This window comes from Etheostoma spectabile, chromosome 21, assembly GCF_008692095.1.
Source record: "Etheostoma spectabile isolate EspeVRDwgs_2016 chromosome 21, UIUC_Espe_1.0, whole genome shotgun sequence".
Lineage (NCBI taxonomy): Eukaryota > Metazoa > Chordata > Actinopteri > Perciformes > Percidae > Etheostoma > Etheostoma spectabile.
In genome coordinates this window covers 11,960,719-11,980,788 of record NC_045753.1, presented here as the reverse complement: position 1 = coordinate 11,980,788, position 20,070 = coordinate 11,960,719, and the positions used below count along the sequence as shown (strand labels likewise).

The 20,070-nt window shown below is 40.1% G+C and overlaps 4 protein-coding genes across 50 annotated transcripts in view; 1 reads left to right on the top strand and 3 right to left on the bottom strand.

The window, feature by feature from the left end:
- LOC116670945 (ankyrin-3) overlaps positions 1 to 6,719 on the top strand; it is a 152,702-nt gene extending 145,983 nt beyond the window's left edge. For 44 of the 47 annotated variants that reach the window (XM_032501675.1, XM_032501672.1, XM_032501671.1 and 41 more), the window contains 5 exons: positions 1,247 to 1,330; positions 1,686 to 1,928; positions 3,617 to 3,688; positions 5,163 to 5,187; positions 5,246 to 6,719. In XM_032501675.1, the coding sequence (XP_032357566.1) occupies positions 1,247 to 1,330; positions 1,686 to 1,928; positions 3,617 to 3,664 (375 nt within the window). In that variant the 3' untranslated portion in view covers positions 3,665 to 3,688; positions 5,163 to 5,187; positions 5,246 to 6,719. The remainder of the gene's footprint in view (positions 1 to 1,246; positions 1,331 to 1,685; positions 1,929 to 3,616; positions 3,689 to 5,162; positions 5,188 to 5,245) is intronic. The other 3 variants (XM_032501676.1, XM_032501703.1, XM_032501704.1) reach the window with 2 other exon arrangements.
- LOC116670958 (zinc finger protein 2) lies at positions 6,492 to 12,673 on the bottom strand. The gene is made up of 3 exons (XM_032501749.1): positions 12,428 to 12,673; positions 10,654 to 10,848; positions 6,492 to 10,387 (listed from the first exon to the last, which is right to left on the bottom strand). Exons 1-3 carry the CDS (start codon positions 12,528 to 12,530, stop codon positions 8,808 to 8,810), a joined length of 1,878 nt encoding a protein of 625 aa, XP_032357640.1. The 5' UTR covers positions 12,531 to 12,673; the 3' UTR covers positions 6,492 to 8,807.
- An 890-nt stretch (positions 12,674 to 13,563) lies between these two features.
- LOC116670959 (nuclear pore complex protein DDB_G0274915) lies at positions 13,564 to 16,748 on the bottom strand. The gene is made up of 6 exons (XM_032501751.1): positions 16,595 to 16,748; positions 16,445 to 16,500; positions 15,455 to 16,054; positions 14,717 to 15,118; positions 14,004 to 14,420; positions 13,564 to 13,925 (listed from the first exon to the last, which is right to left on the bottom strand). Exons 1-6 carry the CDS (start codon positions 16,615 to 16,617, stop codon positions 13,564 to 13,566), a joined length of 1,860 nt encoding a protein of 619 aa, XP_032357642.1. The 5' UTR covers positions 16,618 to 16,748.
- A 2,753-nt stretch (positions 16,749 to 19,501) lies between these two features.
- The window catches only part of g6pc1a.2 (glucose-6-phosphatase catalytic subunit 1a, tandem duplicate 2), a 2,982-nt gene continuing 2,413 nt past the window's right edge, over positions 19,502 to 20,070 (bottom strand). The window contains exon 5 of the mRNA XM_032501754.1: positions 19,502 to 20,070. This exon is cut by the window's right edge and continues 158 nt beyond it. Within this exon, the coding sequence (XP_032357645.1) occupies positions 19,726 to 20,070 (345 nt within the window). The 3' untranslated portion in view covers positions 19,502 to 19,725.

The following is a 20,070-nucleotide window of genomic DNA, read 5'->3' as shown; positions in this document are numbered from 1 at the left end:
GTGTGTGTGTGTGTGTGTGTGTGTGTGTGTGTTTTAGCCTTGCTATAGCATGATGTTCTACTCACTGCTTGTTGGTGTGAGCCACTAGACCACCAGCCGTGCTGTTTGGGGTGTGGCGCTGCTGCCTGGTTGGTACACAGTTGGTTGTGCTGTGTGTTTGGCTCCTATTTTTCCACAGGTTTCACACAAGCAGAAAATCTGTAAAAGGAGTATGTTAAAAACCCTTTCTGATGGGTGTCCAATCAAGAGTTCCTTAAGCAAGACACGGAAGTCCTTAAATGTTTATTCATTCTCAATTCAAACTGGATAACACTATCAACTATGTGCTTAAATTGGAATGTATAAAATAAATGGTAATTTTTATGAGCTGAAACTGACATATTTTGATAATCAATTAATCTGATGATTACAATTGAAATAACTAAACAAAGGCTTGGTCAATGAAATTACATCTTGTTTTGTCCATAACCTATAGATACTCAGTTTGTAATTGTAGAAGAATGATGAAATTAGGAAATATTCACACTTAAGCTGGACACTGAGAATTTCTAACAGAATCTTGAACCAATTAACCAATTTTGAAAATTGTTGCGGATTCATTCTTTTGTCAATTGACTAACATGGAGATGATCTGTCACTGTAAATGGAGCCTCATTTCTGAGCTGACGGTGAATGAGGACACATCATATGAAATTGTTGGAATTTTGCAGTGATTGACATGATTTTACAGTACTTTCATGATAGAAAAAAAACAAAGCTTTTGTATCATCGTTCTCAGTGTCTTTGCTGCTACAAGTGGGCGTTTTGAAGAGTGTGAGCTATATGGAAATGTTGAGGCAGCCTGTGTAAAGCACCAGCATCAGTTGGGTTTCCACAGTCTTACCTTACCAGGTAAGAGTACACTAAGACGCCATGGTTCATGCTATCAGTGATGCACCACAGATGGCAAATGTCAAGGATTTTGGTTTTAGGATAGGGTTTTTGTTTTTCTGAGAGTTTGTTATAATGAAACTGCACTTTGAACCAAATTCTGCAGCGTTTTCCAATCTTTATTCTTGATTGTAAGAGTGGGAAACCCATCGGCTGTTGCAGGCACGAAAGTCTGTTATTCTCTAATCACCAGATGTATAACAGTCCTACAGACAATCTCTCAAACCTCTTCCCAATCTGTACCTCTATCCTTCTCCCTCCACTATCTCTCACTCCTCCATCCACCTTTAACCCGTCTTTTAACCCTTCACCTCAGGGAGAGGAGGCCAAAAACATTCCTGGGGAGTCTGTAACAGAGGAGCAGTTCACAGATGAAGACGGAAATCTTGTCACCAGAAAAGTAACCATCCTCCTCCATCACCTATTGCATCTTTATCCTACAGCTTACACACACACACACACACACACACACACACACACACACACACACACACACACACACACACACACACACACACACACACACACACACACACACACCATTGTTTAGCCAATAATACTCAGGAACTAGTGACTAGTGTCACTAGGATGCTGACAGACACTATTTCACACAGTAACACACAAATGGTATCACATAGCATCTCACACACACACAAACACACACACACCCTCCATTCCATCATTGCTCCTCACAAAATCCTTTCCTGCTTCTCTTCCCCACTTCTTCCCCCCTGACATGCTTCTGCCCCCTACAGGTGATCAGAAAGGTGGTGCGCCGTGTGTTCAACACGGAGGAAAGGAGGGAAAGTGAAGCAGACACTGTTACAGCAGAAGCAGCTGATGGAGGTGGTGGTGGTGGTGGTGGTGGTGGTGTCGGTGTAGCGGCAGGTGGAGCAGACGCTGCTTATTCAGCAAGACCCACGGGGGGGAAGGGCAAGAAGAAGGGGAAGCGCTCCCGACAGGGCCACAAGGCTGACAAGTCTGGAGAAAACACTGAGGTTGGCGTTTAAAACCAACTACTGAACGTAACTGCCTGAGCTATCCCAGGTCCACTTACTCCTGCATGATGTAATTGTCTCTGAATTCTGATCACTCCGAGTAACGTCACAATCGAGCTGAGGTGAAGTAGAGGTAGAGAATATTGAGTTTGTGTGAATTTGTGCACCAAGTGTGGACGAGCTTAGCTTGATCTTGGCCTATAGAGCAATATGAAAAATAGAATAATAATATCCTAAACCCTGCTCCGGAGCAAAGTTATCCCAGGATGAGTCTACACATGTTTTTCAGATGGTCACTAGATGAAATCAGGAGACGATGGCGCCTAAACTTCAGACTACACCTTGAAAGCTGACCTGTCATAGCTTGCATTTTTTCACAAACTTTGTAGCTACGGTGTTTGGGCAGGAAGGACCACAGGGCGACTTCCAGTATCGACAATAATGCAATAAAAATTCAATTCAATTCATTTGTTTTAACCCTCCTGCTGTCCTTGGGTCAATTTTGACCCATGTTTTAAAAGTTTCTACATCAGCAATTTGGGATTATTATATATGGGGTTCCATACAACGCTCCTTGCAAGTTAAACAAAGGATCAGTTCACTATTTCCTTCAATTCTTTAAAAACAACAACAGTTGAAATGGTTTCTAAACAGTATCCTGAACCTAAACTTTGACAAAACACAAAAAATTGATAAAATTTCATATAAATGAGGTGTCTTTACAATGAATTTGAAAATAAATGTTGTAAATAAAAACCTGAAGAAAATGCTTAAAAAAAAGCTTAAAAAAGCGTCAAAAAAGTGTTTAATGTCCCCCCGGGGGACAACACAAGGGTTAATGTGCCGGAAAAGTGGATGTGCTGGAAATTCTGAGGTAAAAAGTCCAAATATTGCAAGCAAATGAATCGTGAAACAAACAAATAGTACATTCCCATCATGTTTTCCACATTTGTTTTAACAGTTGGTTTGGTTTGACTGGCGCCCGTTTGATTACGGCTGCTTGTTGAGCTCTCCTCTTCTTCAGTGGTTAAATGCGACGGGAGAATTGGCGCCATCAGCTATTCATGTCGATGACCCGACTTCCTAATGTTCACATAACAGTCGTGGATGGAAACACATTCATTTGTATTTTCCTTTTCAATTATTTTTGGAAATTTAGTTCAAATTGTAGCTACATTAGGATGGAAAACAGGTTACAGAAAATAGATGAGAGCAAATGTAATGTGAAAAAATGGATGCACTTTGTACAGTGCTGTGTAATAGAGTAGCAGCATGAACTGAGAGGAAGAAGAGAGCAGGGCATGACAGTCTGTAGTACTTAGTGTTACAAACCCATCCAACAGCTCTGTACAACAGTCCTGGCTCGTTGATTGGGCTTGAGAAATACTAATATCACATGTATGAACTAATATAGAAAGAAATATTGTTTTCTCTTGTCTAACAAGTATTGATGCACGTGTAAAGTAGTCATTTTAACGCCCTTTTTTTCTCTCTCCTTAAACTTGTCTCTCTCTTGCAGCATGTTGCCTGTGAGCTCCTCAACAGTAGTCGATCTCAACTTTGCTTCGTTAACACACAAACACATACACGTGATATGTTTATCCTGAGCACAACACTAACTTTGGGTTTCTCTTTGTTTTTCTCTCGTTTGCGGACTTCCCTGCTTTCTTCATTCTTCCTCTGCTAAGCCTGGAAACGGCGGCAACAAGAAACAAGGGAAGAAGAGTCAGTCGTAACAGAGGAGCTCTCAACGAAACCAGGTAAGAGGCTAGTGACTTCACTTTGACAGTTATCCATTCATGCAGTCATAAATGTCAATCTGTAAAGTCCAAATAATGGAACGGTTCACAAATTAGCACTAAGATAAATAACGCAACAAATTGGTCTCTCTTTTCAGTGTTAAAAAAATGTATTTTTGGAAATGTAAAATATGTTTTGCAGGAAGCACATTAAGGAACTTAGACATTTTAGGAAATATGTTTATTTTCTTTCTTGTTGAAAATTAGATGACAAGAATGATACCGCTTTCACATCCGTACGCTAAATATAGGGTTACACTTGAAGGGATCTACATAAGAGTGACATGACACTGTCATGAACGTGTCATAAAGGTTTATGACGTAACGCTTCTGGTAGTAAGTTTCATTTGGTTTTGTCATGACAACTTAAGGTCAGGGTTCATGTGTCATCACAGTGTCATATGTTCATGACACTGTCACGACACTCTTATGTAGCTACCTTCAAGTAAAGTGTTACCAAATATTGTATATGTGTAGTATATATTTTAGATTTTACATGTCTTGGTATTCTGTGGACAGCAACAATTTTTCATTTTTATTGTACAGGGAAACCTTTCTTTCCTTACTGTGCATATGACAAGAACACTTTGAAATCCTGTCTTGAAATATGAAGCCAGAGCGATAAGGCAATTAGCTTAGCTTAGCATTAAGACTTGCGGGGGGGAAATAGCTAGACAAAAAATACATCTTCAATTTTTCATCCTGTTTGCAAAAACGACACGTGTTGTTTTCCAGGGAGGTATGCCTGGACACAAGTTTTTTTTCTAACGGACGGTAGGGGAAGACACATCCCTGATTGGTTCACCCAGACATCCTTACTCTAACCATAACCAATCCCACTCCTCTTGCCCAAACCTTACCAACCCAACCAGAGCAGTAGCCATTCAGGGTCGAGTTCCCTAATGAATATTCATGAGTCTTACCCTACCATCCTGCAAAAAAAAAAAAAAAGTCAGGGTAGCTGTTTCCTCCACCTCCTGCTTCTAGTCTTTGTGCTAAGCTAAGCTAAGCTAAGGACCCATTGACTCTAGCTTCACACTTAGTGTACAGATGTGAGAGTGGTATCAATCTTCATGCAAGAAAGTAAATAAGCATACAGATTTCGTTAATTTTATTATGATTAATTTGGTAATTTATTTAAATGTTTAGTGTGTGAAATGTCAGAAAATAGTAAAAAAAAAAAATACCATTATATTGAATTGAATTGAATTGCAATTTATTTTACAATCCTATAAAACAGAGAAGAGCCGCTGGTGATATTTGACACATTTGCTTAAGAAAATCAATAAAATGATCGTAAAAAATAAATTGATGGCAGAATATCAGCCTTTTAACAGATTCTGTAATGGCACATTCTTTAATTGAATGTGTACAGCATCAATCCTTTCGCAGCATTTCAGATTGTAATACAAGTTTGGAACCTTTCCCCCTCCAGGTCCACTGACGTCCACCTGCAGCACCACACACACACACACACACACACACACACACACACACACACACACACACACACACACACACACACCCTGGGAGGAAAAACAAGACTGGAAGCCTCGTCAATCGGCCAAAACGTGTCTGAAGCTTTCACTTACAACGCATGGTTCTCAGCAAGACAATGCAAAACGAGTTACTTTTCTTTGATTTCGCATGAGCATGTCACCAAAACTCACTCACTCTGTTGGAAACAACACCGAAAAGGACACGCATCGACGTGAGCTGGAGCTTTCTTATCTTCGACGAATGAAAGGCGCCTGTGACCAAAGATGGCACAAAAAAAGGAAAAGTAAACGCTGACGGATAAGGAAGACTCGTGATTCACTCTCTCCCAGACACTCGCCTTATTAGGGTCTATTTTTTTCCTCCTGGACCCACAGTACAGGAGTGTACCGTGTGGTTCTTTTTTTTTTAATGAAATATAATAGAACATGGGTGATTTTCTTTTTTTGTTGTATATAAATGACACTGTATAAAATCCAAAAAAAAAAAAAATCAATAGCTTCACAGATTGTTTATGCACTGATTTGAGTTGAAGCTTTGCAGAGTTGGTGCATTTGTATTAAGCAGCCTTGAGCGTGCGATCCGACATGCTCCTCCCAAGAGAATACACAAAGGAACAAAAAAAAAAGATGTATGTAAATGAGAAATGAATGGAAGGAAAAAAAAAAATAACCGCTTGATTTTAAACAAAGGACGTTTCTTTTTAAGCCAACAGCTTCTTTCGCTCAGTCTGTGAAAAATGATTTGTCTTCAGAGAAATACTATTTTGCTGCATGGGACGTCACTTTATTTTTAAGGCTTTCTTTTTATTTTCCTCCAAATTAAAAACAAACCCCCACTATAATACAATTAGAGAGATGGTACTTCTGTCTTTGTGAGCACTCATAATAACCCAGCCATGTGTCATCTATAACTGTTTTTATTATATTCTTTACGAAAAGGAAAACACACACATCAGATAGCAAACCTTGAGGATTGTACTGACGGTGTCCCCAAACGTAACCATCAGACCGGCACATTGTGTTATCGCCTAACTGCTAGCAGCCCCGTGTGCGTGTGTGTGCAACATTGAATACAAATGTGTATCTGTACGCCCATCATGCATTCTAGAAGTGTAAGTTTAAGCTTTTAGATCTGCTGTGGTTTTAAAAAGGGGACTTTTATTTTGACGGTTTGATGACTTTATTTAACAGGTTGTATTTACATTAGAACAGATAATCACATTTTTAGCCCCATTATTCAAATATTGTTCTTTTTTGTTTGTTTGTTAATGGCTTAATCACAGTATCGATCACACATTGTTAAACAGCCGATCTTCCGTTTCTGTGTAATTTTAAAAAGAAAATGATGTCTGTCTTTTTTCATACAAAGCCACCCTAAGCATCCACTGTTGATGATAAATCTGGTACCAACATGTATGATGAACCAACATAGCCTACACTGGATGATCCAAGTAATTATTTAAGCAGAAAAAATAAATTGTGTTTAAATTGAACGTCTGTGGGTTTATGTTTTTGCAACAGTATGTTTTGCTGTGTCATGGTTTCAATCATGACACACCTTGTGTTTGTCAAATCTGAGGTCATCAAAACAGAGAGAGGTCACATTTCAAAAGTGTTATTCTGCTTCACAATAAAAGCCTCTCCTGTCCTTCTCTCTGGCGTAAAGGTCGTTAGATTCAACACTAGCAGCGGTGGAGAAAGTATTCAGATCCTTTACTTTAGTAAAAGTACTCATACCACACTGTAAAAAAACAAGTATCAGTCCCTCAAGTTACTCAGTTACTTAAAAGTATGAACAAGAAAATGTATAAAAAGTAAAAGTACTCTAAGCCGAACCAAATAAACATGTATATTACACTATACAATAGTGTTTTTACACATGCTTTTAATAGAAGCAGCATTTTAGTGTTGTAGTTGGTTGAGAAAAAAAACGGCTATCAAAATAATTATTTTTCTTATGGAGTAATATGCTGGTTATTTTATCCATTAATGGGTTGTTTGGTTTGTACAAATTGTGAAAACAGTGAGGAATGGCATGACCACTTCCCAGAGCCCAACGTACCGTTTGTTTTATCCAGCCAACAGTCCCAACCTCAACATTTTTACAAATACATTTAAATGTTTTGAAATATTTTTGCATGACAAATGACTTAAACAGTTCTCCTTTTACTTTTTTTATGATTTCTTTGACATTTTGTACTTTCTGTACTTTTAACTTATTCTGACACAGTATTGTACTTATTTCCACATACTTCTACTTCACATACTATGACTTTTTTTTTTTAAATACTATGAAATTACTTTTATGATTTTTGTGACATGTGTCTTTTTTTTTTTAACTTTTTTTGACATATACTATAATGAGCTCTTTGACATTTGTTGACACACTATACTATGACTTTTTTTTTTACAGATACTGTAACTTTTAATGACTTCATTTGACATACATTACTACGAGTTTTTTTAACATACTATACCATTACATAATATACTATGACTTTTTCAACTTACTGTACTATGACTTTTCATGACAATTTCGACATACTATACTATGGCTGTTTTTATGACTTTTTCCAACATACTTTTAATACTGTGACTTTTTTTATAACTTCATTCAACATACAAATATTGTCTTTTTATGACTTTTTTAATGACGTCATTCAACATACAAATTTTAATTATAAACACATAAAGAAATTGTTCTGAGGTTGCGTCTTCAAACCCATACTAACATTAGTCAGTCAATGACAATAGAACAGATTTTCTGCATTTATTGACAATAATAAATTATACACTGCAGCACCATCTCGAGAGACTTTGGAATTCAAAGTTGTGAAATGAATAGAACTCAAGTTCTAAAGTAAAGGAAAACAATTAAAAACACTGACTAAAAACAGAATTTAAAAAAAAAAATTTCATCTCTCCATATAGTCAAACTTGAAAACATAACCTTGCAATCTATAATGATTTTGTAAGTGGTCAAACTAAGACATGCATATAGTACTTGAGATCTTGTATCTTTCAGACGTATGACTGGAAATATTTATCTGATTTTGCGGTGCACTGCTGATTCTCTGAACATCAGATCCATGGTTTACCAAACAAACCATTGTGGATTTTTCCTTTAAATTCATTCATATCTTGCTGATATCAGATTCATTAGTCACCACTGAAGTTCATTTTAAAAACTAAAAAAGGTAGCTTCAGAAACAAGAGAACTGATCACAATAGTTCCATCAAAGACTTTCCTTTATCTTTCTTTCATTAAATGTGTACTTACGTGGACACATTATTTACTAATTATTAAATGTAACACCTGCAAGGCCAGAATTCCTACACTACAAGGTTTTACATCTGCATGAATAGGATATGCAGCAGTGTGCAGTACAACAATTTATTTTAATTTTTTTTTTTAAATAAAATCATGGAACCCTATTCTGGTACAACCTCAAAATACAATTGTGAACCTGAAAATGAACATAATATAGGCGCACACGATGTCATTAGATCAGGGCTGCAACTAGGGGTGTCATGATTTCTATTCTAAAATGAAAACGATCAACCATTCCTTTAAAAAGGCATTAAAGACTTGTCAGCTGCGTGGACTCGTCCCCGTGAGTCTGAACATGTTTTTCCAGATCCTCCTTCCTCGCGAACCCTTTGGCGCTGACGCCGCAGCCCTCCGTTCGCTCCCCCTGGTGGACGCCCATGTGTTTGGTCAGCGAGCCGCTCGCCGTGAAGCTTTTCCCACAAACGTTGCACAGATACGGCTTCTCTCCCGTGTGCGACCTCATGTGGATCTTCAGCGCTCCGCTCTTGTAGAACTTCTTGTCACATACGCTGCATCGGTGCGTGGACTCTCCGGTGTGGATCATCATGTGTGTTTTCAGAGTCCCCCTCTGTCTGAAGCCTTTCCCGCAGACGCTGCAGAGGAACGGCTTCTCCCCCGTGTGGATCCTCATGTGAGCCATCATGTATTCTTTAAAGCTAAAGTTCTGACCGCACACGCTGCAAACGTACGGCTTCTCCCCCGTGTGAACTCTCATGTGTCCCATTAGGTTTCCATTTTGAGCGAACGCCTTGCCGCAGACGGAGCAAATGTACGGCTTCTCTCCTGTGTGGGTCCTCATGTGCATCTCCAGTTGTTTGTGGCCGTCAAAGTGTTTGCCGCAAACGTCACAGTCATTCGTTCGGATGTAAGTTTGCAAGTGAAGCCTTAAGCCGTCCTCGGACTCAAAACGTTTCCCACACACACCACAAAGATCTGCATCCTCCTCGTCTTCTTGCACATGCTTCAAAAAAGAGGCTCTGTAGCAGAAAGACTTGCCACACACTTTACAGCAGTATTTCCAATGCAATACATCCTTGTCATCCTTATTTTTAGGTTTGCTCGGTGCTTTTGTTTTGGACTTTTGCAAACAACGTCTGTCTTTGGTCTCATCTTTCTCACTGTCTCCATCATCGCTGTCACTGGCTTCACTGTCCTTCCACTCCTCATCACTGTCACCCACTTTGCTGTCAGCGTCAGAGCCCTCTGCCTCTGATCGTTTGTCATCCGTTTGCTCCCTGAAGACGTCTTCGCTGTGGGTTTGTAAATGCGTCTTCAAGCTCTCGTCGGAGTCAAGAAGCTTCCCACAGGCTCCACACACACCGGAGCTCTGTCCGTGCGTCAGAACGTGTTTCAGGAAAGAACGCTTGTACCGGAAAAGCTTTCCACAAACTCTGCAACAGCTCTGTCCTGTAGTTTGGCTCTTGTTTGTTATAGAAATGTTTTCCCGGTTTGTTTTATTTTTCCCAGTGACACTTTTGTGGAAAGACCTTCCACACATTTTGCAACAATCCTCGCCCTGGCTTTGTATTTGAAATGTTTTTTTCATTGATTTCAGAGGTTTCTCATTTATCTCATTGTCTTCACTCGCAACTCCTGAGTTGTCGGATGAGAGAACCTTGTCGCTAGGGGACAGCAGCTCTGTTTCCATCATAGTTGAAGTGCCCTTTTCTGCTCTGTGTATTTGGCGAAGATGTGAGGGCCTACAGTCTGTTTCCGTAGACGCGTCTTTAATCTGTGGTGGATTTGGTGTTTTCTGGAGCTGACTGGAGCTCCTTCTGTGCTCAGAGGAAACGTCCTTTTCACAGTCCGACCCAGAGATTGGCAGTTTGTCTAAAGGAAAGATCGAAGACAAAAATTCAGCGTGGAAATACGGCAAATTGCAATAAATACTAAGACCAAGGCCACAACAATAATTCATATAAACTGTGTGTGCGTGATCAACAAAAAAGGCTCTAATCTGCAGCAGGGGGTGAGCATTTGACAGTCAAAAATGCTCGGTCAAATAATGTATTAAATGATGCCAAAAGAAATGGTACCAGCAAGAAAAAAGAATGAATAATTCTTGCAATATAAACATTATGTAATGCACAATGTACCTGCTTGCTGTACACCTGCCTCCATTTTCAACGTGCTGTCCAGCAGCAGGTGTTGATGTTCGAACTCCTTGTGGGAACACGAGTCCTCTGCGTCGGCGTATTTGCCCATCATCATCTCCAGGATCCTGGAGATCTCTTCAGCAACCACCGCCAGCCGCTTGTGTACAGCTGCCCTCTGCTGTTCAGGTGGCATATCTGAAGAAGGGAATAACACACACACACACACACACACACACACGACCACACACAAACACAACAAACACACACACACACACACACACACACACACACACACAAACACCACACACACACATAACACACACAACATAGACACACACACACACAACACACACACACAGACACACAGACACACACACACACACACACACACACACACACACACACACACACACACCAAACACAACACCACACACACACACACACACACACACCCACATAGACACACACACCCACACACACACAGACACACACAGACACACACACACACACACACACACACACACAACCTGTATACTATCATCTTTAAAGTCTGTGTGGACACTAGCTTAAAAAAAAGTTGGTTTAGTTAAACAGTCAGAATGGTGCATTCATGTTCAGTCCTTAAATTTGTTAATTTGCAGCCAAAACATCAGTAAAACATACACAGTGTGATATCACTGTTTTAGTGTCACAGGGTGAACTAAAAGTGCGGTAAAGTCAGGCAGTTTCCAGCCGATTCCAGAACAGGAAGGGCTAAACACTGTGGTGCGATTCCGATTTAATAAAATTAATCAGACCCACATATCAGCTGGTACACAGTCTCTAGTTTTAATTGTAGCTCTCAAAGTGTTCTACATGAGTCTGATGTCATTTTAATAACAACAGACTGGAGATGACTAGTGATCTGAACGGATTTAGTCTCTCTGACTTCTAAACGTCTCTATCAGCCATGTACAGATATGACTTTAAATCAGCCAAATAGTTAAAATCCCTCCGATTCGTTGTCATGACGGCGCAGGCACGTGATACCGAACACTGGGAAGGACTTTAGGAACGCGCTTTCCAATTCAAAAACTGGAGAAAGAGCCCGAGTCTGAGCAGTCTGAGCCCCCCCCACACCATCAGTTAAAAAGAGAAGGTGGGTACAAGGAAGACTGGGAAGACTCTTTTGTTTAACTGTTCCTGTGGTGTTGAGCAACTACAATTCCTGTTAGTCCTATAATTTTATATATAATGTATTTAAAGTGAATAAATTGTAATGAAAAATAAATTAAATAGCTAAAGTAAATCGTAAGTGGAAGTGCATCTGTCAATTATATAAATTGTATGAGATTTCAAAATATAATTTATTTAGAAAAAATACACATTGGTTCTATTCATGAGCTTACATCAGCAGTTACATGTTCAGGGGCATAGGGCATTATTAATATACCAGTAAGGTGGTAGAAATGGGTAACCAGTATTAGAGTCTGCCCGTGGGGGGCACCGCTTCGCCAGGCAGTGTCCCACATTGTCCCTCAGAAACATACCACTTGTCCCCCCTTGGGCTTATTAGCAGGTGGTCACCCTAAATACAGCACATTTACAAACGTTACAACTATCCCCCGGTCTCCTTCCTCCATTGCAGGTACCTCCAAATTAAGTAAAAATCGGTCTATCTTTGCCTTAAGGGGCAGAAGATAATAGGAGAGTCATACAAGACATTATATAAAAGCAGGTGGTGTTGACTTGACTTCTCTTATCAAGTATGAGTTAGTTTAAACGTCTTCCAAACCTGACGTGTGCAGCAGCATCTTCTCGACAGCGCCGAGTATCTCCTCCGCCGCCGCCGCCAGTCTCTCGGCCACGAGCGCCTTCACCGCCTGCAGTTTAGACATCACGGACCGATAAGAAAGGCTGTCTTCACCCCGGGAACATTTTGTAGCTTCCACAGCACCGCAATACACACTTCACCAGCCACAACAAAACTAACATAAAGGGGAGGCAGAGGGCGGATCTTTGGAGGCCATAGTGCTTCCGGGGTAGTCTTCTTCGTCGGTCTTGTGAATATTACGGTTGATGGTAAAACAGCGCCACCCGTTCTGAAAAGGTATTACAACGTTCAGCGTCGGAAGGAGTACCTACTAATTTTCTATACTGGGAAAACAATTTTAAAAACATCTTAAGTTTTTTCTTTTATTGCCAAAACATACTTCAGTAAAACATGCAGTGCCTTTGGATTTGAAAAAAAAAGTATTTGCACTTTGTATTTTGGGCTTCTTTACTTTTAGTCCACTTTATATCAGGAATATATATATAGTACTTTTTACTCCACATATAAAGCTTTAAAGTACTTTACATTCATTATACAATCAATGGATTATGGTTTAAGTTAACTGTGCACCCATTAAATACACAGGCATGACTCTTTTCCCTTCAGTCATGGGATTAATGTTTAATTTGACTCCCATCTTGCAGAATATCTAAGGTTGGCACTGAAATGGGCAGACCAAAGATTTTTACAACTTGTGGAGCTTTCCTCACTAGGTACTGGTATTTAATAACTGTGCTTTGTTTTGCATTTAGATGTTTGCATGTACGTTTTACTGTGTTGTTGACACCTTGTATTGCTGCTATCTTGGCCAGAGCTTCTTTGAAAAAGTACTTGCCTTGTAAATAAGGTTATGTTTCCCTTAATTTCAGATGGTTTAAGTCAGAAAAACACTGTATGGTTAATGACAAAACACAAGTTTTCATGGGCTTTTATTATTTTCAAATCTTTTAAGACTTTCAAAACATGTAAAACAGTTCCAGGAAGGCTGAAGCCTGAAGTCATCAAGTTCACCTGCAAAACAGGGCAAAAGTCAGGTTTGACATTTAAAATAAAACAAAACACACCTTCAGTTTGCTTTTTACCTCATTGGACCTTCTTTACTCCCTTAGAGTCTTGGGTGGTGTTTTGACAGCCTTAAAGGCAAAGACTGGTGGCTCATAGTACACGGAGTGAGTACTTTGGGAAAGGGCTTCTAGCGCTCGCTGGTAGCCATTTCTGGATGAAGATGGCGGCAGAGACTCAAATGCAGAGAAGTCTGGGAACAAGGAGTCAGTTTCCCTTTCGGGCTGCGAGGCCCAAGAAAGGCCAGGGGCAGAACCAGCTCTGTCTACATAGCTGGAGGATGCAGGAGCAGCGGAAGGAAAAGGTGCAACACCAAACCCGAAGTTTGTAGGAGCACTGCCGTAAGGAACGGGTCCATCTAGCCCACCGTTAGCAGCTGTGTTACGACTTGTTTGACCTGAAACAGATTCAAGCAAAGTTTGTCCAGGAAAGCAGGGAGTGTAAAGTCAATCAAGCTGAGGATTGAGAGACTTACCTCCTTGCGTTGCAGGGTGCTTGTTGGCATAAGGATAAGATCCAGCATTATAGGGGTAGGTTACAGGAGCACTGATGTAAGGAACAGGTCCATCACCAAAGTCCAAGGTTGTGGTAACGTTCCCAGCAGAAGGGTATGCTGGAGAAGCCCAGTAGACTGGGCCCAATGCCACCCCACCAAAACCCATTTTGGAATTTCTACTGGTACCAGCAACAGACTGAGACTGCACAGAGAAGCTAGGAGTCTTCTTCCCAGTGTGAGGAAGGGAATGAGAACTAGGCCCGATGGACCCTACACCCTGGGAAGCAGGGCCATCACCAGAGTGGTAGGTTGCAGGAGTGACAGCGGAAGGATACGAGTAGAAAATAGGTCCATCATAAAGCTTGCCAGGGGCAGCTGTGTTAATACCTGCTTGACCCGGGGGGGAAAGAAAAAAAAAAAAAAATATTGTTTAAGTCAAATAGTCAAGCAACTAATCTTAACATGCTTAGGTTTATTATTCATTGTAGTTTACTAATGAAAAAGGCGTATAAAACCGTCTTCTGCCTTGAAGTCAACTGCTTATTGTTTGGATAGTAGGCTACACACACACACACACACACACACATATACATATATATATATATATATATATATATTCCATCCATCCCTCTTGTTTGCTTGCTTTGGGGCTGTACACAGGAGAGCTAACTGTAATAAAGATTTAAACTTACCACCTTGTGTTGCAGTGTGCTTGCTGGCATACGGATACAATCCAGCATTATGGGTGTAGGTTGCAGGAGAACTGATGTAAGAAACTGGTCCACCACCAAAGTCCAGGGTAGTGACTTTGTTCCCAGCATTAGATGCTGCCCCACTTGGACCCATATTGGAGGTTCCACTGGTTCCAGCAACAGACTGAGACTGCAAAGACAAGCTTGGAGTGCTGGTATGTGGAAGAGGACGAGCAGTAGGGCTGACATACCCTGCACCCTGGGAAGCAGATCCATCCAAGTTGTAGGTTGCAGGGGCGTAAGTTTTAGCCCCAAACCTGAAGCTTGTGGTAGCATCGCCGTAGGGAACAGATTTGTCATCAAGCCAGCCTGTGGCAGCTGTGTTGAGACTTCTTTGTAGAGCTGCAAATCAATTAGTTGTTGACTTTTAAATTAATCAACTATTGATGTTAGAAATCAGTTTGATTTTTTTAATTTAATAAGTAAAAACATTGGATTCCAGCTTCTTAACTGAAAATATTCTGGTTTATTTCTCCTTTATGACAGTAAACTGAATATTTGAGTTGTGGACAAAAGACATCTTGGACTTTGGAAACATCCAACATTTTGTTTACAAATGAGAAAACAGACAGATTAACAGAAAATCAGTTGTTGTAGCCCTACTTATTTGACCTGAAACCCAAGAGATTTGTCAAGCAGAACAGGTAATGTCAAGCTTAAGGATTGTTGGAGACTTACCGCCTTGTGTTGCAGGGCGCTTGACGGCAAAAGGGCGAGATCCAGCCTCATAGGTGTTGGTTGCAGGAGCACCAACGTAAGGAACAGGTCCATCACCAAAGTCCAAGGTGTTGACCATGACCCCAGCAGCGGTGTATGTGGGAGAAGCCTTGTACACTGGTTCGGATGCTGACCCACTTGAATCCATATTGCCGTTTTCACTGGAACCAGCAACAGAGTGAGACTGCACAGAGAAGCTAGGAGTCTCCTTCCTTGTGCCGGTAGGTGGAAGTGGACGAGCAGTAGGGCTGAAATACCCTGCACCCTGGGAAAGAGTACTGGAGGGTTTGTTAGAGCTGGAATCATAACTCACAATAAAACTGTTTGGCTCATAACTTGGTGACAAGCCTGCAGCCACACTGGGAGTTCCTAGTCCGGATGGGGACTGGTTTCCAGTGGGAAAGCTGGCCCGTTGGGGGTCTGCCTCAGGCTGCTGATAAGTAGCAAAGGGGCCATACTGCAGGTTCACCAAAGGAGGGCGTAAGTCTTCAGACTGAAGGTTTGATTCAGGAGTACTTCCACCATCAGAGCCCCAGGTAGCAGTGTAGGGATATCTGTAGTCTGGACAGACATTCAAGTTGAGTCAACATTTGCATCTAATACATGCTTAAAATCGGAAGTTTAGTCTTTAATACCTTGACCATCAGTAGGAATAGCATTTTGCAACTTGCTCAAATCTGAATTATGAAAGCTCAATGAATTTTTCAACCAAGAAGTTGGAGAAAGTTTGGAAACAAGTCATTTTTGAGCACAGTTTGAATTTCCACAACTAAAAGAAGCATGAAGATGAGTCAAATTTAAAATAAAGTGCAATTACAAAACACAACCACCATAAAACCACCCAGTTTTTTTTGCTTAATTTCTCTATTCTTGAAAATCGGTCATGACTTCTGTATATGTCATCTGTGTGATTACAAAGTTGGTCCCTAGACAGTAAAAAGGGAACTTTACCTTTTGGTACAGGAAAACAAGCGCTACTGCCGAACAACAGACAGATCCAAGAAACACTGTAAGATAGCAACAGAAACAACACGTTATTTTCCCCCATAGGCTAGACATTGAGCAATCATTGTATATATTGTATAAACCCATTTGACTCACCTGAAAGACAGTCCATACACCATGTTTGACTTGTCCACAGCTGCCTGAGAGGATTGTACTAGAGACCAGCGCTTTGTGCTGTGAAGTGAAGGTAGCTATACTAGTGCTCCACATGCTCTCTGTACTAATTAAGCTCATTGTCTGACACCTGAACCCCAATCAGTCCTTGTAGCCTGTTTCAAGTGGTGGAAGAGAGTATGTACATTCTTATATTTTGTCATCTAAAAAGTTAGTTGTTGTGGAGTGAAAAAAACAATACAACATTTTGGCCTAATTCTAAAATGTTGCAAAAAAATTGAAACATAGTAAGTTGAAAAAAGTTATAAATAAAAGAAAATTAATATAAAGTCATATTGTAGTAAGTCAAAAAAAGTCATAAAGAGTCATAGTAGAGTTTATAAAAAAAGTCATAGTATAGTATGTCTAACTTTAAGATTTTTCGTGTTTTTGAATCATCAGAAGTGTTTTTTTGCGAACAAGTATGATATTTGTAATTAGCACACATATTCAGATATGTTCGATATCTAGATATGTGCGTCCAATCAATCAGGTGCAAGTCTTAACCCTTGTGTTGTCTTCCTGTCAAACTTTTTATCAATGTTTTTAAATTTTCTTCTGTTTTTTTTCCTTTTTTCAAGACTTTTGACACTTTCTTTTCAACGTTAGTCACCTTTTTTTAACGTTTATGTAACACTAACTTATTAACTCTAGTTTTACAGTTATTTTTGGAATTTATGGGATTTATAGGAAATTATACCTAATGTTTGAGTTAAGAAATTAGGAATTATTTCGACTACAATTAAAGGAATGAATTTTGATGGATAATCACAGACTGGACTATGTCAACTTTTACTCAATACTATTTCAAAACCACTTCACTTTGCTTTTTAAATGCTATTAATCTGAATAAGACACCCCAAAACTAATGACAGTAGAGATTTGTACTTGCCAAAGAGCATTGTGTGGAATCAATCATGTTATTTTGGGGAATTAAAAAGAACATTGATATAGGAAAACGGGTCAATTTGACCCGAGGACAACATGAGGGTTGACATTCACTCAAGTGTCTCCTGCGATATTAATCAGGACAACTTGTGAGCATCCTGTGTCAAATCACACAGATGATTTTTCAGCATTTTAAGGTGACCGGCTCCACCTTGTGGTACTCTCTACCACAAGGAGAGTTATAGCCCGCCTGACCCTTATTCACTATTTTTATAAGAAAGAATTCAGACCTTGTTACGCACTCTAATGAGATTTTAAATATTTTTTACTTCAACATGATTTAATCACACATTATCTGTATCAGGTACTTCTGTCAGTTTCAGCAAATATAGTCTCCCATTGCCTGACCTACAGTATCTCCACTTATGAAGTTATTTTTATAAAAGATACAGACTGAACCTTTACTACATGTGGGGGGGGGGTATTTGTAAAGATACAAAATAAAGTGCATGTACTGTATATAAAATAACAGTAGCTAAGTGGACAAATACACAAAGTGACCCTGTATTTCACACATACTGCATACCGTTTTTTTTCATGTTATGACAGGCCACATTTTGTCCGTCAGACTTCACCTAAAAAAACTAAAACGCATAAATAAGTAAGACTGACACAGGATGTTGGCATAAAAATCACACTTCTGCAGTCATGAACCAATAACTGTCTGTTTAAAGCTACATAACCTGTTTTTGATTTGACAGCATTGCAACACAGCAGCAGTGACACACTTTTTAATACCTCAGTGTTAACCAGGGATGTCATGTTTGTATTCTGCAAAACACAAACTGACAAATATTGAATGTTTAGCTTGCACCGTCGGCCAGACAGTTGCATGACGTGTGGATCTCTGTCATCGCAGCATGTCAGGCTAAAGGCCAGGGCTCTGGGCTGAGTTAATGATTCATATTTTACTCTGACTTGACCAAAATGCTATCTTTATCTTTTATGATGTTATACAACAGCCAAAATCGGACATGGGATTTCTGGATAGGGGTCATGTGTGCATGTTTTTTCTGTTTTGAAGATCAAGTTTGTACATCCAATGCATATGATCAGCTTAAAATAGTATGCAATGCTGTAAAGCCTACAGTATATAAGGTAGTCAAAAATAGCTCCACTTCAATCAGTTATATGTTTACAATAAAAATGAATATTTAAATACACTCTCAGATGTGCTATTTTTGTTGAGTTCTATTACTTCTGATACATGAAGTATATTTAGCTTATGATACATCTCTTCCTGTACCTGAGTAAAATTTGAATGCAGTGATTTCACTTGAGGTACTTTTACTCATACATTATTATTATTATTAAAGCAACACTAGAGAACTTTTCCTGTTTTGGTCCCCCTGCAGGTTGGAAGTGGAATTGTCCCGTTATGTCTCATTCAATCTTCCGATCCGCTGAGACGCTAGCCGATCTGGCAAACTTGCATGGTGCGGTTGGGTAGAGGGCCGCGAAACGAATGCAGAAGTTCACCCTGTTACGAGTTGATGAACCACCGAAATGATTTTGAAAACATTATTTTAAGTTACAAAAAGATCTCCAGTGTTGCTTTAAGTAAAAGATCCCAATAGTTATTCCACCACTGGGGAGTGGAGGCTATTCACGGTTTACGCCAATTAATGATGGCACTGTATAGTCCAGTCCAGTAAAAATATGAACCAAGTCATTTTATACATTTTCAAGATGTTTTTTTATTAAAAAATGTTCAAAACAGTTTCAAAAATACTTTTTATACCATTTAAAATACATTATTAATACAGCTGAAATATGAGTGCTTTGAGTGACTGTTGTCTGACTGATTGTCTTTAAAGTCAGGTTTACACAGCAACTGCAGCTCTTGTGTTCATCGTCAATCCTCTTCCAGGACTCTGAAACAATTGCAATTATCATATTTCACTAAATACAGGATTGGTCTTTGTAAGTGCCACTGGGCATCCTGGAGCGCTCACAGAGTTCAGGGTCCAAATCACACCAGCTGTCACAATTGTCCATCAATCTTAAAGGCTTTTCCTGAGGATCAGTTGGACATATGACTGCAATAAGCACCAGATGGAAAGTGTTTTTATTTTTAATCCCAAAGAGCCTCCATTTCATTAGTCTGTTTAATCTGAGTTGATTGCTCACACTCCCTTTTTGTTCTGCAGGCTCAGAGCTCCGTTCACGCAGTACGGGATGATACTTACAGTGACCAGAGGCACTGTGGCGCTTTTGCAGAAGGAAAGCAGGTAAAAGAGGGCTGCGGTGTGTGTGGGAGGCTTGAAGGAGTCAAACAGGTGCAGCAGGAGCAGAGAGCTGATGACGCACCCTGCTTTGACCAACACGCTGCTGCTCTTCTTGGTGTCAGTGTAGAGGGGCGAGTGAAGGCCCAGGCCCAGGCCGAACAGGGTGCCCATGTTCCGCAGGAGGCTGGCAAAGGGCGTGCTGTCCAGGTGGACCCACTCTGCCCTCACGCACCACTTCTGGGC